Below are 17,344 nucleotides of genomic sequence, written 5' to 3'. Positions count from 1 at the left end.
AAAGAACAGTCTGCAATGGAAATGTGTTTTGCTACTGGGAGCCTACAACATCCCCCACCTTTAATCAGATAAGCTGAACAATGTGTGCAAACACCAACCCCTCCCCCTGTACCAGCTGACCTAACTTTCCTTTAAAATGGGAAATTTGGAGAAGCCTGGCCAAGGCTTGCCTGGCATCATCATCTGAAGCAAGTCGTCTAAAGCAAGCAATGAGTTAGAACTGGAGTTTGGACTGGATTTGGACATAAACCGAAACACTGCCACATTTTATTTTGCTTTTCCCAAATTACTATCTGTCTCTGCCTCTGAGCTGAGGAAAGCTATGTATTACTCTTTGTTTTACTGTTTCTTTCTATCTTCATCATATACCTCTACCCCCACTGTATGCAAAGCCTGTATGCTGTTCCTTCACTGATTGCACACCCTGCCAGCAACAAGCTGGCAGGGTGTGTCAGCTTTGGAAGAAAAGTGGTTCATAAATACAAATATTATTATTACTGCTGCCTTTGAGCAGCATGATCAAGATGGCGCCGCTGATGGCTGCCTAGGAGCTGTGCAGCTCAGTCAAATATATTCCCTGTGTGATAACTGTACTGTCTGCTTGTATTGTTACCTACCTGGCTGTTTCGGCGACCAGTGGCGCCGCTGATGGCTGCCTAGGCACTGTTCAGCTTGGTGGGTATGTGTTCCCTGTGTGATAACTGTACTGTCTCTGCTTAATGTTACCTACCTGGCTGTAGCAGTGACAGGTGGCGCCGCTGATGGCTGCCTAGGCGCTGTGCAACTCGGTGGGCATGTGTTCCCCACATGTTATGTCTTAATGAAATGTATGTAATGCCTTCTCCCCCCCCCCTTCATCCCTGCTTGATGCTGCACTGTAAATCCACAAAAAATTCCTAGTGTGCGCAAGCATACATGGCCAATAAAGTTGATTCTATTCTATTCTATTCTATATATTGATAATGTGACATATTTATTGATAATGTGACTGCTGACAAAAGCAGCAGGAGGAATTCTGAAGTGTTTCGGGCAATATTATCTGCTCACATTCAGTCAAATGCTTCAGAACTCTTTGGATGGTGCTTCACAGTGAAGATGGACAATGACCCGAAGCATACTGCAAAAGCAACCAAAGAGTTTTTAAGGCAAATAAGTGGAATGTTATGCAATAGTCAAGTCCATCACCTAACTTGAATCTGATTGAACATGAATTTCACTTGATGAAGACAAAACTGAAGGGAAAATGCCCCAAGAACAAGCAGGAATTAAAGACATTTAAAGTAGAGGTCTGGCAGAGCATCACCAGGGATGAAACCCAGCGTCTGGTGATGTCTATGCGTTCCAGACTTCAGACTGTAATTGACTGCAAAGGATTACAACAAAGTATTAAAAAGTGAAAGTTTGATTAAGGATTGTTTTGTTTGTCCCATTACGTTTGGTCCCTTAAAAAGTGGGAGGCAGTTATACAAACCGTTGTAATTCCTACACTGTTCACCTGATTTGGATGTAAATAGCCTAAAATTAAAAATGAAAGTCTCCAGTTAAAGCACATCTTGTTTGGTTAATTTTAAATCCATTGTGGTGGTGTATAGACCCCAAAATATGAGAAATGTGTAGATGTCCCAATATTTATGGCCCTGACTATATATCAAAGTTTAGTGTCCATCAGTATTCTTCAGATAATTGCAGTCAATCAAACATTGGGGCCGATTCACAGCATTTCTGCACAAGTGGATGGCTACGTGAAGTTACACACTAGCCAGGACATTCCCAGTGGGGAGAGAGGGCCATGGGCGGACGGGGGTGGGAGGCTGACATCACTTGACTTCAGCCGCCTGCCCCAATCTTGGTCCTGACGCTCTGCACTGACTTTTATTTGCAAAGGCAGGACAAACTGTTTATGGTTGGAGACCATCAAATAATTTCTCTTGCTAGCAGCTCATGCGAAGGGGTGTGTTCTCGTACACATCCCCTCTCATGTTTCCGAGGAGATTCGGCGGCAGCAGGGGTGGGTGTATTCGGGCAGCAGGCAGTGTCTCAGGCGCATCTACTGAGCCAACCTGAATAAGGACCATTGTTATACAATATGTGCATATTGCTTCTAACCTCAGCTGTATATTGTACTGAGAATTGTGATGCTAATTGTTACCTGTGCCCTGTTTTAGATTTTAATTTACTGTAATGTTAAGTTCTATGTACCCTGTATTGTTCTGCTTGCCACACTTACCATGCTACAAACCACTTGTGGTGTCTTATAAATAAAATGGAATAATAATAATAATAATACTAATCAATCTAAATATCCGATGGTTTAGAGAGGATGGATAAAGCCCTGTGCACATTACCTGATATTGATGGTGGCGGGGACCCAGTGAGGGTTTTGGGGGGGGGGGGGGGGGTGGCATCGGCAAGTGCATACACACTTGCCAATGACAGGCGCAGTGGGGTCGACGGCAGGGAGAGCAACAGTCATGCTGTAGACAAAGCAAGGCTGTCTTAAATGAGGACCTCCCTCGTCTCAACATGTTCAGACGAGGGGGGTAGTTAACGACCCATGGGAGCGCGCATTGTTAACAACATTGAGTGTACACATTAGAGCTGGGGTAGTCAACCCTAGTCCTGGAGAGCTACCAACAGTGCACGTTTTGCAGGTCTCCTCACAGAATCACAAGTGAGCTAATTAGCTCCATCTGTGTATCTTTTAAAATGTGTCAGTGATTAATGAGTGCAGCTGTGCAGCAGCTAGGTTGTCTGGAAAATGTGCACTGTTGGTAGCTCTCGAGGGCTAGGGTTGGCTACCACTGCATTAGAGGATACCATGAACAATATCACTCAGAAAGCCCATTCGGAGCAATATTGTGAACAAAATTGCCTAGTGTATTCTATATGTGATCTAAGCCTTAAATACATGGCCCATGTATTTAACAGCAATATTCAAATGGATATATTATACTGCTAACCAGAGCCAGATTAAGGTCTAAATGGGCCTGGAGCTGAAAATTATCAAGGGCCTATTATGCGCAATAATACGGGTTGTGGCCAGCACCTAATAATGTGGGGGGCGGGACCAGTGTTCTGGTTGTGTGGTCTGCTCTGGTTGAGTGGTCTGCTGTGTCTCTATTTGTGTAAATACTTTCAACTAATTATATATACCTGGAAAAGCCAGGGGGCTGGCATAAGAAAAATGCAGGGAGATATATTGGCGGGTGCACTCCAAAGGTGCACCCACAGGATGCCGATGTCCGAAGATAATTGCGGGGTGAGGCGGCACTACAGTCATAAAAAAAATACTGAAAGCCGAAACTTGGTAGACAACATTTCAGCACCTTTTATGTGGTCACCTAAATTTACCACACCATGTACCCCTTATACAAATCATGCAACACAATAGTAATCCCCTTATACAGTACTTGCCTCTTACACATTGTGCCACATTCATTTATTTATTATTTATTTATTAACAGTTTCTTATATAGCGCAGCATATTCCGTTGCGCTTGCAATGAGCCAAAATTCACACCGATTGAGTCAAAATTCACATTATGCCACACATATTAAGGCAAAATTCACATTTTGCCACATGGATTGAGCCAAAATAAACACTATTATACCAAACAGATTGAGCAATAATGCACAATATGCTTCATAAATAGGGGCATTGCGCGCCAAAGGCGCACATTAAAAATGTACACCATAATGCCCATTCCATGTTAAACCACACACCATAATCTCCATTACGTATTATGCCAAACACCATAATGCCTATTAAAAATTATGCTACATAAGTGTTGCTTACCTACATGTTCATTGCCAGGGGTTCCATGTTCATTGCCAGGGGTTCCATGCTCATTGCCAGGGGTTCCATGCTCGTTGCCATGTGGGATTACATGCTCATTGCCAAGGGGGAATACATGCTCGTGGTAACTGGGGGACAGCTGCCGCCGGGCAGAAATGACAGCCATTGACAGCTGGGCAGAGCACTGCATGTCCCGGCTATTTGAAATAATACCCCTTTCACACCAGAAAATGCAGGGACTTACCCGGGAATATGGTCCCAGGATCATGCAGGGACATTCCCGGACTGGCCCCTTTTACACCAGCCTAGTCCCTACATTTTCTGGTATGAGGGGGAGAGAAAACTACCCCCGCCCCCCTTTAAACAACCAGCTATATCGTCAGAACCAACTGACCCATTTACATGTAGGCTTCAAATGATTTTGGTCCCGTGAAACTGGGCCATTTGGTTCCAGAGAAAAAAAAAATTGGTTTACCCGCAATATCTTTAGAACCAATGAACGCATATGGACCAGGTATCAGATTGAAGGCCCAGCGATTTGGGTTCCACTGAGATAAACCTCATGCTTCTGTGATGCCGGAGGGGGAACTGGCAGCCATTGGAACTGGGTGGAGGTCGGAATTAGCGGGTCCCATGTTATCCTATGGGGAAAACATTCCAGGTTTGCCTGGCGGTAACTCCGGTTCCCGGGGGGCTACGGAGGCGGGGCTGGGCTCATTAGAAAGCACTGGCCTTCAGCTTCAAAATTGGCCTATTTGGAGAGTAGGCCTGGAGCTCCAGCTCCATCAGGCCGATTGTTAATCTGGCCCTGCTGCTAACATCAATGTACTCATGGGTGTTTTTATTGAGGAACTCAGCACTAGTGCACACAATGACTATTGGTTTTAATGATTATTATTTGTGTAGAGACTATCACTCCTGTATATAATACATACAGTAAACTGCCTGTAATACAGATTCTATCAGACTAGGACTCTGGGGGAAATTTACCAAAATGGATTCGTAAAAAATAGGTGTATTCCTAGTCAGAAATACACCTATATTTTACACATTTGTATTTTCGGGATTTACAATCCCGAAAATACAACAATTCGTATTCCTAAAGATGGAACATTCGTATTTGTATTTACAAATACTAATGTCTACACCAGTGTTTTTCAACCACTGTGCCGTGGCACACTAGTGTGCCTTAAGCTGTTCTCAAGTGTGCCACCAGATCTTGAGATGCCCAAACTAGTTTACAGCCACCACCAGTTCAAGTGTTATTTACTGGTCTCTTTTCATTTAAAGGGCCAATGTATTTTATTTGTGTTACCTGTGGGGACCAGTGTGATTCATTTTTTATATGGGGGCAATAGGTTTGTTTTTTTCCTGTGGGGGCCAATATGTTTTGCCCTGTGGGAATCTCATTGTGTGCCTTGGCAATTTTGAAATCTTATTTAGTGTGCCGCAAGGTAAAAAGGTTGAAAATCACTGGTCTACACCATCGATAGAATACGACAAAAATCACCATTCAAAAGAATGGTGATTCCTGATTTACTAAGCAGCCGTACTGATAATACGGCTGCTAAGTGGTGTAAATCACCCACGCAAATACGACAGGAAAATACACCTTGCTTTCCCTGTCGTATTTGCGATCCGTGCAGGCTTTAGTGTAAAAAAATTGAAAAAAAAAAAAAATTGAAAAAAAAAATCGCCGTGGGGTCCCCCCCACAGCTGTAACCAGCACCAGGCTGACGGGGCCGGTAATTAAAATTCAGGGAACCCGACAAATAGGGGTTCCCCGATTTTTAACAGCCAGCCCCAGGCTCCAGGTCCGGGGCTGGTTCCCAAAATACGAGGGACAAAATGACTAGGAGTCCCCCGTATTTTAAGAACCAGCCCCAGGCCAAACCAGCCAGCAGGGTAATGCCACAGACGGGGGACACTTATTATATAAGGTCCCGCGACCAAAACATTAATCCTACCGACCAGTCAGCCTGGCCAGGGGCCCTAGGGGAGTGGGGACCCCCCCAATGAAGGGGTCCCCCCCCTCCAGGACTTACCTGACCAGGCTGAAGCCTGGTGCTGTCCTCGATGCCCCTGATGCGGCTGATTCTGGTGTAAAAAATAGAATAATCTATTGTCTAATACTGGGGCACTATGAGTCCCAGCAAGCCTCCCCCGCAAGCTGGGACTTAGAGAACCACAAGTCCCAGCCTGCGGGGCATTAAAGGGCCTGCTGGGTCTTGTAGTTCCACAGTATTAAAAATAGTAAAATAAAACACACTGACACACACTTAAAATAAAACTTTAATACATACAAAGCCCTTACATACTGATACTTACTTATCTTCATCCCGTAGGTAGCCCTGGTCCTGATGTCCTGCAGTCCTGTGTCGGCGTTCTTCTTCATGTCGACGTCGCTGTCGGAAATGGCGTCGGCTTCCGGAGTCCGACGAAATTCATGGAGGAAGCTGTGGAAGGAAACCATACTCACCTGTCCCAGGGCGACGTAGTCCAGGTAAGGGTCTTTGCAAAAAAACAAACCGACACGCGAAACCAGCCGGACAGCAGAGAGCCGCACGGTGTTTGTGTACATTGTGCGGCTCCGCCTCCCGAATGCCGCTATTGGCCGCCTTGCGGCCTAGAGGCTCCTGATTGGCCGCTAGGCCGCAAGGCGGCCAATAGCGGCATTCGGGAGGCGGAGCCGCACGATGTACACAAACAACGTGCGGCTCTCTGCTGTCCGGCTGGTTTCGCGTGTCGGTTTGTTTTTTTGCAAAGACCCTTACCTGGACTACGTCGCCCTGGGACAGGTGAGTATGGTTTCCTTCCACAGCTTCCTCCATGGATTTCGTCGGACTCAGGACGCCGACGCCATAGCCGACAGCGACGTCGACATGAAGAAGAACGCCGACACAGGACTGCAGGACATCAGGACAAGGGCTACCTACGGGATGAAGATAAGTAAGTATCAGTATGTAAGGGCTTTGTATGTATTAAAGTTTTATTTTAAGTGTGTGTCAGTGTGTTTTATTTTACTATTTTTAATACTGTGGAACTACAAGACCCAGCAGGCCCTTTAATGCCCCGCAGGCTGGGACTTGTGGTTCTCCAAGTCCCAGCTTGCGGGGGAGGCTTGCTGGGACTCATAGTGCCCCAGTATTAGACAATAGATTATTCTATTTTTTCACCAGAATCAGCTCGATGCCCACCGCCCAGGGGCATCGAGGACAGCACCAGGCTTCAGCCTGGTGCGGTAAGTCCTGGAGGGGGGGGACCCCTTCATTGGGGGGGTCCCCACTCCCCCAGGGCCCCTGGCCAGGCTGACTGGTCGGTAGGGTTAATGTTTTGGCCGCGGGACCTTATATCATAAGTGTCCCCCGGCTGTGGCATTACCCTGCTGGCTGGTTTGGCCTGGGGCTGGTTCTTACAATACAGGGGACCCCTAGTCATTTTGTCCCCCGTATTTTGGGAACCAGCCCCGGACCTGGAGCCTGGGGCTGGTTGTTAAAAATCGGGGAACCCCTATTTGTCGGGTTCCCTGATTTTTAATTACCGGCCCGGCTCCTTCAGCCTGGTGCTGGTTACAGCTGTGGGGGGGACCCCACGCTGTTTTTTTTATTTATTTATTTAATTTTTCTATTTTTTTTTACACCTTGCAGCCTGCACGGATCTGACTGATCCGTGCAGACTGCCTGTACGAATTCGTATTAGCGGCCGTATATATGGCCAGCTAATACGAATTCCTACGACATCGGTGGGTTACAAAGTAGTCGTATATGACTGCTTTGTACATTCCCCTCCGGAACACGACTTTGCATACGACTGAAACAGTCGTATGCAGTCGTAGGGGAAATACCAATACGAAAAACTAGGTTTTTCATATTGGTAAATTTCCCCCTCTATTGCTGATATTTTCAGAATCAAATATAATTCCAAATTTGAAAAGTTCTGTCAGTGATAACTGTAAATGTCTTCACAGGTGGTGTGGGTTACTGCAACATTTCCATACATTGTGCTTACATTACTATTAATACGAGGGGCAACTCTCCCTGGTGCCTGGAGGGGAGTTATATTCTACCTGAAGCCTGATTGGAACAAGTTGTTGACCACTGAGGTAAGAATAAACCTTTTGTAGAAAAAAAGTGAACAATCAATAACATAGTACAAATCTACATAGCAAATTCTAGCACCATGAGAGTGAGAATTATTCACCTTCTATCAGGCATTCCTATTTGTCAGTACTCCAAGTTCACAGTTTGTACTAACTTATGGGAAGCAGTTGGCTGGTGTCAACCAGTGCAACCTGTGACACATGGGGGCATGGCCTCAGGACAGGCCTGGCCTTTCTGCACCACCCCTGTTTTCATCAGCCTAAGAAAATGCCTAGCATGTTTCGGGCTGCCCTCAGAGAATCTTACCGTATCTGAAGTCACACCCTCAGTTGGTGTCACCCTGTTTGGGCCGCAAACCCCTAGTACACCACTGAAGAGGAGATGTATAAAATGTGCTAAAGAGGACAGATGAAGAAATAACCCATAGCTACCAATCAGCTTTCACCTATCATTTTTTGGAATGTACTAGCTAAATAATAGGTGGAAGATTATTGGTAGATATGATCACCTTCTACATGTCATCATTCGAAGTTTTGAAACTACATTGCATACATGAACAGCACAATTTGTAAGATAATAAATGATCAGTTATGATTGGTACAGCTTTTTAGTATCATATAAGCAAAATATGAGGTGTATTTAAAGTTATATTAAATTTGATAATCATATTCTGACATCCAATAATTGTTGTTTTTTTTCACAAAAGGATTATTGAGATGACTTTGTCTTTCAACACCTCTTGTCATTTACAGTATTTGATTATGTGGTAATTATTACTGTAATTAGTATAGAACATGCTTCTACTATATGACCCTAAAATAAGAGTCAAGGGTATCTTTCATGTGTCATAAGAGAAGATTTTAATGTTGCCTTTAGTCATTTATAATTGGTGAACTGTATGGCATAATACTGAAGTGTCAATTTTTATTTATTATTGGAAAATCCGTCACAAAATTGGGTTTGTTGAAATTTATTATGTATTCCAGATCTTGGCCTCCGCTACTAACTCCATCTAAAGATGGTGTTACTGTAGCTCATAGAAGCCTATGGGCTAGATTGCAGATTTTAACATGTGTGTTGATGTTTAGAAGTAGAGATGGTAGTTTGCATCCATTGGTCCTAATTTAGATTTGGATATAAGTCTGCCCACCGGCTGCAAACACCTGCTTTGTTTTACTCAGAGTTGTATCATTACCTTTTACCGCATTGGGCAGACCAGGCAGGCAGTGTTCTCTCCAACACTATTACAAGTCCCCCAACACTCTATTACCTACATGCCCACGATGTACAACAATAAACCTCCACCACATATTTGCATTTTAAGTTGTACAGTAACTATAGCATGCCCTATAGGTCAGTGGTTTCTAGATTAAAGTGAGAACTGAATTTCAACCACACTACATTCCAAGAACATCTTTGGAATTTGCACTGAAGCTGTTGATACACTAGATGAAATTAAAATGATGCAATGTCATCCATGATATCCCTTGAACATCCAGACAAATGATATAGTACATACACACTGTGCAATCTTGCAAGTTATATTGTCAGTAACCACATCCAGGAGTATACTGTCTTTGCGAAGATCCTCGGATTGAGCAGCATGTAGGCCCGACCTAAAGACGCGATGAACGACTCATGGAAGCGAGTGATAGTGTATATACTGTGTATGATTTGAAAGTTTTGCCATTCCTAATTGGCCATTCGTACAAAGTATTGTCTATTGCCGTGATTTCCAAACTGGGCCTAGGAACCCTGAGGTGCCACAAGAAACAAGGGTGTTTTGGGTTCAGGGCCAAACCAAATTATTTATGGTCAAATTGATAAGCAAAACCAGTGCTGGTGGCTGCCAATCATAAAATATGTTGACAATTAGAACCACAACAATGTCTACCACCACATAACTGAACCTAAAGGTGACAGGTAAGCATACTTTATTTAATATGTATGTTTTAAATTTAACAATATGAAACTTTTGGCCTAGTGTTCCCCTAAAAAATGTTGATGCTCTAGGGTGCCAGCATTCAACAAAGTTTGGTCTTGTGTGCATGGTCCTCCCAACTCTAAAACTATCCAGATCATGTCAAATTATTCCAATGCCCCCACCCTGCAGTGCAAAATGGTTTTGCCAAGGTGCCAAATGTCACCTACTTTTGCGATCTACTCTGTGATGGGCTCCAACATGTCTGCTGCCACTCTGTATGTAGTAAGTATTGTTCAACCTTACTAATCCTGTGAAACAGCCAGTAGTGTGGCATAGAGATATAATGGATGTTTATGTTAAATGTGGATTAGTCATTTATTAAGACAATTTAAGTTTTCACTTTGACCTGATTATTTGTGTTTATACTGGACAAATATCGGTATTGTTCAACATTACCATTACCGTTAAATAAGGTGCATCATTTTTTTTATTGTTGTTTTATTTCCCTACAGGTGTGGGTGGATGCGGCAGCACAGATATTTTTCTCGCTGGGCCCAGGGTTCGGTGTGTTACTAGCATTTGCTAGCTACAATAAATTTCACAACAACTGCTACCAGTTAGTATTAACATTTTTTTTATTTGTAGTCTTACGAATCAATCCCTGCACCTCTCAGTTAGCAGAGCCCTTATATCATGCATGTCCAAACTATGGCCCTCCAGCTGTTGTGAAACTACAAGTCCCATCATGCCTTGCCACAGTTTTGCTATTAGGGAATGCTAAAACTATGGCAAGGCATGCTGGGATGTGTAGCTTCATAACAACTGGAGGGCCATAGTTTGGACATGCCTGCCTTATATAATCTGTGATTAAATAAAAGGGGGTAAATTTACTAAGATGGGAATTCTATTGAAGATGGGATGTTGCCCATAACAACCAATTAGATTCTACTTCTTATTTATTTTGCCCAGTCTAGAACAGGGGTGGGCAATAAGCGTCCCTCCAGCTGTTGATGAACTACACATGCCAGCTTGTCTTGCATCACTTTCAGCATGGCCAAATAGCAAAACTAAGGCAAAGCATGCTGGGATGTGTAGTGATAATAGATAGAATCTGATTGGTTCATAGGGGCAACATACAGTGGAGTAACTAATGCCGCTGCCGTCTACCGGGAGCTCACCTGCCACGTCTGTGGGCGGTGCCCGGGACCCGCAGAAAATTTGTCTGCAGTCCCGGCTCCCCTGTCCCCTCCTGGCTTCTGCTTCTAATCTAAATGGACCATCACAAAATGCCCGCCCCCATACAGCAGAAAACTGTCTGCTGTATGGGGCAGACATTTTGGGATGGTTGGTTTTCATCAGACGCTGGAGCCAGGAGCGGACAGGGGAGCCGGTACTGCAGACAAGGTGTGGTAACCTGCTACAGCGGCTTTTGGAGGGGAAAGGCGGGGGGGGGGGGGTTAACTTTACTTTGCGGGGGGGAGGGTTTAAATGTGAGGGGGGGGGGGGGCGCTGCCGAAATTTTGGTAGGGGGCGCAAAACTTTTAGCTACACCACTGGCAACATCCCATCTTCAATACAACTCCTATCTTTGTAAATTTACCCCATGGTCTGTTAAAGGTACAGGACTGAATTTTTCATCTTAAAATGTAATTTTGGATCATTGTAACATTTTGTATGTGTTTGTCTTTATGTTACAGAGATGCATTGGTGACCAGCACTGTGAACTGTCTGACTAGTTTTATGTCTGGCTTTGTTATATTTACCGTTTTGGGATACATGGCTGAAATGAGAAACCTGGATGTCTCAGAAGTAGCCAAAGATACAGGTAGGATATGTGTCTAAAGTTATGTAATGTAATTGTTAATAAAAGTCACTCAGTGCAACCAAATAGCTTCGTCATTTTACAGATTATTCTAGATAAATGATAGGTAGAAGTACGGGCGTATTCAGTGTGTGTGTGTAAAAAGATTATCCAAGAGAGGATAAGAAAAAATTCTCCCTGGGTAGGGCACTAGCCTTCTAATAAGTGTGATATAGTAGTATCAAAATAACTTTTATTAATACATTAATATTGGTCTGTAGAAGTCAGACAAAAAAAGACAAACAACATTAAAAAAAGAACAAACGGACGACAATATTAATTACCACTATATTATAATAATAATAAAGAATAGAATCAAGCTTTAATATTATAATATAGCGGTAATTAATATTGTTGTCCGTTTGTTCTTTTCTTCATGTTCTTTTTTTTGTCTGACTTCTACAGACCAATATTAATGTATTAATAAAAGTTATTTTAGTAGTTATATTTTTAACTACTATACCACACTTATTAGAAGGCTAGTGCCCTGCCAAGGGAGATCTTTTTTTTTTATCCTCTCTTGTATAATCTCTTTACACATGGTTACCACACTCCCAGGGAGCACCTCCACAACATAATTTGACATAGATATCCACACTTGTTGATTGGAGTACCATACCTCCCAACTTCTGTCTTTATGAAATAGGGACACTCGCGCGGCGAAGCGCCCGAAAAGGGACGGGGCTTATGCAAATGAGGGCGTGGCTTATGCTAATTAGCCGCGACCTCATTTTCATACGAGAATAGACGCTGTGCGCATGCGTCTATTCTACTACATTGGGGGTCTCCCAACTGTCACCCCCCCGCAGCGGGACAATGCCTGCCGCGGGTGGGACAGCGGGACAGGACCCGAAAATCGGGACTGTCCCTCCAAAATCGTGACAGTTGGGAGGTATGGAGTACACCTTCTTCCTTGCAGTCAAGCTTGCCCAGTTCGCTAGACCATTCCCCTACAGGGACAGGGACTGCATGCAATCTCCTAGGTCCACTCCTCTCCAGTTGGTAATGGACACAAGTGGACTTGTGCCAGAGTCTACTGCGTATATGTGTGTGTCTATGGCACAATGGCAAATATTTTAGTGATTTTAACACTACACATGCATAAAACACCAGAAAAATGGCCTCCAGATTAAATATGTTGGTACTTGTGTACTATCACAGCGCCCATCGCATCGCAGACCATATCGCATGCGATGCGATGCGATATCGGCCGATGTTGTACAATGGCATACAATTTTTAAATTGTATGCCATTGTATATGGCATACAATGCAATGGGATGCGATTATAAATTTAAATGCACCCCCACGCCACCCCCCAAGTATAAACGTGAACCCGAAGCGTGGTGAGCGCTGCGTGCCCGCGAGGGGTGGCGGTACGTGTCCTACGACCTTTTCATACCCCCACTATCCACGTCGGCGTGGAGTCGATTTTAGAAAGTGTGGCGAGCCACCGAGCCCGAAGCGTGGCAAGCCCCGCGAGGGGACGCGGATACCTTCACAGGTATCCGCGTCCCCTCGCGGGCTTCAAAGGTATCCGCGTCTGCTCGCCACACTTCGGGCTCGGTGGCTCGCTGCGCTTTATAAACTCAACTCCACGCCGACGTGGATAGTGGGGGTATGAAAAGGTCGTAGGACGCGTACCGCCGCCCCTCGCGGGCTTGCTATGCTCGCCACGCTTCGGGTTCACGTTTATACTTGGGGGGTGGCGTGGGGGTGCATTTAAGCATTGTAAGCACCCGTTAGGGTGCTTATACAATTTAATATCGCATATGCGTTAAAATCGCATCGTATCGCATGCCATCGGGTTTATGGATTGCGATGCGATTAAAAAATTGGGTGACTAATTATCGGGGCACCGTGCTAGTACACAAGTATCAATATGTTCAGTAGTCTGTCAAACATTTATAACCTCCCCCAGTTGTTTATGCAGGTAGGGAGGTAGAAATTCATTGAAGTTGTGTGGAACTGCATGACCCCTATCCTGCCCCCAGCAAGACAACTATGTGCATAGTAATGGGCCACTCTACATCCACACAAGAAAACCAAAGCCTGATTTTGCCTTCTTATAGGACTTGAGGAGGAGGGGCACCTGCCAGCACTGGTCCAGCCCAGACTGACAGGCCTAGAATACACACATTCCCTGCACCCAGGGAACAATAGGACACAAGCCCTGCACCCATACAGCCACCCCAAAGTCTCCTCCGCAAGGAGTCGAGCGCGCGCCGCTGCAGGACCTCCGTCACCCCGGGTAACGCTTTCCAGCCGAACCCGGAAGTGACGCGAACGACTGCATCAGCGGTGCGGACCAGACTGTCGGCTATCGCACCAAGTGAGGACGCCGGTGAAGACTCGTGGAAAGACGCGGCAAGCTCTCCCTGCAAGCAACGGAACCAGGTATCGGGTAAGTGAACGGTGCACCACCGGAGGGTAAGGGACGCCAGCCCACCGGTACCACCGGACACTTTCCTTGACCACCAAAACTTTTGATCAAACAGGAAACTTCCGCTGCCACTCAGCCTTACAAGTGCCCATTCACAGCTGCAAGCAGCCCCCCCCACCACCGTACCCCACCCAGCCCCATTGATTAATCAAACCCTGTGCATTGCCAAAACACAGAGGTTTCTGCCCAAACACAATACCGCAACCCAATCTGCAGAAGACACACAGTGAGATCTGCAAGATTGGAGGTCCTTGTGACTTACCCAATCCCAAACTTACCCAGCTTATTTTCTCCCCTTTTTTTGACAACCACCCAATGTTCAAATGTCAAAATAAAGCATTTTGTTTATTAATTACAAAAGCGTGCATTACATCATTTCCACAAGTTTTGTATAATCACAACTACAACATAAGAGGTCCAACACAGGTATCTACACAGCGAGTGCGCAATTCAATACAATTGCATATACCAGTACCCCGGGATCTAAAGGCAGAAGAACCCAGAATCTGCTGCACCGCAGAACCAATTAAGAGTGGAGCGCAAAACCAAACCCCCAGTACCACAGGCCTAGAATACAGTGATAAACTATTTCTGTGTCTATTGCCTATAACAGTGGTTCCCAACCTGGGGTACTAGTACCCCTGGGGGTACTCTGCAGACCAGTTGGGGGTACTTGGAAATAATATTGGTAATGGCGGAAGAAGAAAAAGTCTCCCAATGGCAAAAGAAGTCTACCATTGACATGGAAACAAGCCACGTTGTGTCGTTTCCAGTCCCATCTGCAGTGTCATCAGTGTCTCCTGGTGCTTTTGCCCAACCAGCAATTCACTGAGAGCTACCTGTGAACATCTGCCCCACACTGACATGGGTGGAAGAAGCATTAATTCTAAAGGCATTAGCGTGAACTCTGGAGACCATACACAGCCAGAGCGGCCAGACAAATTCGGACTTGATTCCTGACCATATACTAGTCCACGGCTACTCCGCATACTGCTCACTTCCACTCATAAGTACTGTGGAAATTTCAAATTGAGAGGAGGGGTACTTATAAATTAAAAGTCTAATCAAGGGGTACGGGAGAGAAAAAAGGTTGGGAACCACTGGCCTATAAAATCATCTGCCAAACTAGGGTGTACTAGATGTTTCTTATGTTCCTATGCTATGCCACAGCATGCAGGGTGTCCGTCCCTTGCCCGTCTGTGCACTGTGATGGGTCTCCACTCTTGCGGCTTCAGGGACTCTCAGTGGGCAATGAGTGCAGCTGCAGGTGGTGTCCTGGGCGGAAGTCACATGCAGAGTGGGGATCTCCAAGAGGCCAAGAAGGGATACCACACAGGTCTGTCCGGATTCTCTAACCTCCTTGGTAGCAGCAGCCAATTACAGCATACCTTAGGTATAAAAAGGGTTTGTTCTAGCTGTGAAAGACATTCACAGCCAGCTGTTGTGCTCATTTGGGAAATCTTCTGTGTTCTTCCACAGTGCTCCTGGTTCTGGGTCTCCCCTTGTACAATTGCTCTAGTCACATCCCAATCTGCCTCCATTCCAATCCATTCCTCTGGGTAGCGCTCTCTGTCGCCACCTTTCCCCAGCGGCTTCCTTCTGAACTAATCAGTCGGAGTCCAATCCAGTCAGTCTCTTTCTCCAACAAAGAGTGTCGATTTCCATTCCTCCGAATCTTCTCCATTAAATCCATCATCTTTTTCAGTATTTCTTCTTGTGTACCAGCTCCAAATGCGAGTATTTGGTTCTGCAGTATTATTTTTAATTTCTTCCTCATTTTGCAAAGTCAAGCTCCAAGGACAAATATTTGGCACTGTAGAATTGTTCTTTTCCAGAGTCCAATTTCAAAGACGCATGTATGGGACAAATAATTTTTCTTCACAATATAATTCTTCTTCTTTATTCTTCTTGTTATTTCTTCGTGAGAAGGAACTTCATTAAACCATCTCGTTTTATCCAGAAGTTTCGGAGTCTGTAGTAGTTCTGAACTCTCTTCAAATCCATCTACCTCCCAGAACGTGACACCTAGACCTATTGCTTGTTAACAATTCTGATTTTTTTTTATCCTTTATTAACATCATTTTTATTTATTTTATTTTTTTTTTTCATTTTTGTTTAAGCATTGGATATAATTTGATTTTAGATTAGATAATCGTTAATCTTTGTATGATTTCAAAAGGTCTTTCCATTAACCTATAAGCCTGCAGGAAAGGTCTATGCTACATAGGTGTAATATTATTGTTTGAATATTCTTAATTGCTTATAGTATAGTCATCAAGAGAATTTAAGGGCTCTGATTCCCCTTTGTAGTGGCGGAGATGTAGTGTATTTAACATGAGTGATGGCTGATGTAACCATATTCACTATTCAGCATTTCAGATTGATGTATCTGGGAACTACAGATTTGTGACAAATTGATATCGGTGGAAGAACTTTTATAAGTAAATTAGTGGTGCCTAATTTCTCATTAAGGAGCAATTGAGCAACCAAACTCAATTCTTAGATCTATAGTAAAGGAGGGGAGTGTGAGTAGAGATTTGTGTGCAAAGGGTTGACGGAATGTCATTTGCTCCCAAAAAGTTCCAGATTTTCATTCTAATCAGCCAGATTCGAAAGATAATGTTCTAGTGTGTATGGTCCTTAAGACTAAAACTAAATTGAAAATCCCTGACATATGGGGGGAAATTTACTAAGATGAGAATAAGAATTCACATGTGATGTTGCTATGGGCAACCAATCAGAATCTACTTCTTATTAATTTAGCATCCTCTAGAACAGGGCTGGGCAACACCGGCCCTCCAGATGTTAATGAACTAACACCCCAGGATGCTTTGCATTCATTTTCCTATGTGGCCATGCTGAAACTGATGCAAGGCATGCTGGGATGTGTAGTTCATCAACATCTGGAGGGCCGGTGTTGCCCAGCCCTGCTCTAGAAGATAGTAGACATGATCTGATTGGTTGCCCATAGCAACACCACATGTGATGTCTTATTCCCATTTTAGTAAATTTCCCCCATGATCTCTTATGGTTAGCCATGATACACTGATAACCAGACTACACTATATTATATGCAGTGCTGTGCAGTGTAGTGAAGGATGGTACAAGGAATCGCCCCATAATTCATTACATTGCCAGGTGCGGACAGGGCTGGCCCGAGCCTAAGTTTTGGGGTAAGCAAATATAGATTTTAGCACCCCTCACTGTGGATATTGTGGGTGCA

General features: G+C 44.5%; 1 protein-coding gene across 2 annotated transcripts in view; it reads left to right on the top strand.

The window, feature by feature from the left end:
- Positions 1-17,344, top strand: part of SLC6A4 (solute carrier family 6 member 4) — a 142,389-nt gene that overhangs the window by 91,612 nt on the left and 33,433 nt on the right. For both annotated transcript variants that reach the window (XM_083172306.1, XM_083172305.1), the window contains exons 6-8: positions 7,763-7,897; positions 10,332-10,435; positions 11,517-11,644. In XM_083172306.1, the coding sequence (XP_083028432.1) occupies positions 7,763-7,897; positions 10,332-10,435; positions 11,517-11,644 (367 nt within the window). The remainder of the gene's footprint in view (positions 1-7,762; positions 7,898-10,331; positions 10,436-11,516; positions 11,645-17,344) is intronic.

Source organism: Crinia signifera, chromosome 2 (genome assembly GCF_055691185.1).
Source record: "Crinia signifera chromosome 2, ASM5569118v1, whole genome shotgun sequence".
Lineage (NCBI taxonomy): Eukaryota > Metazoa > Chordata > Amphibia > Anura > Myobatrachidae > Crinia > Crinia signifera.
This window is presented reverse-complemented; position numbering and strand designations above follow the sequence as displayed.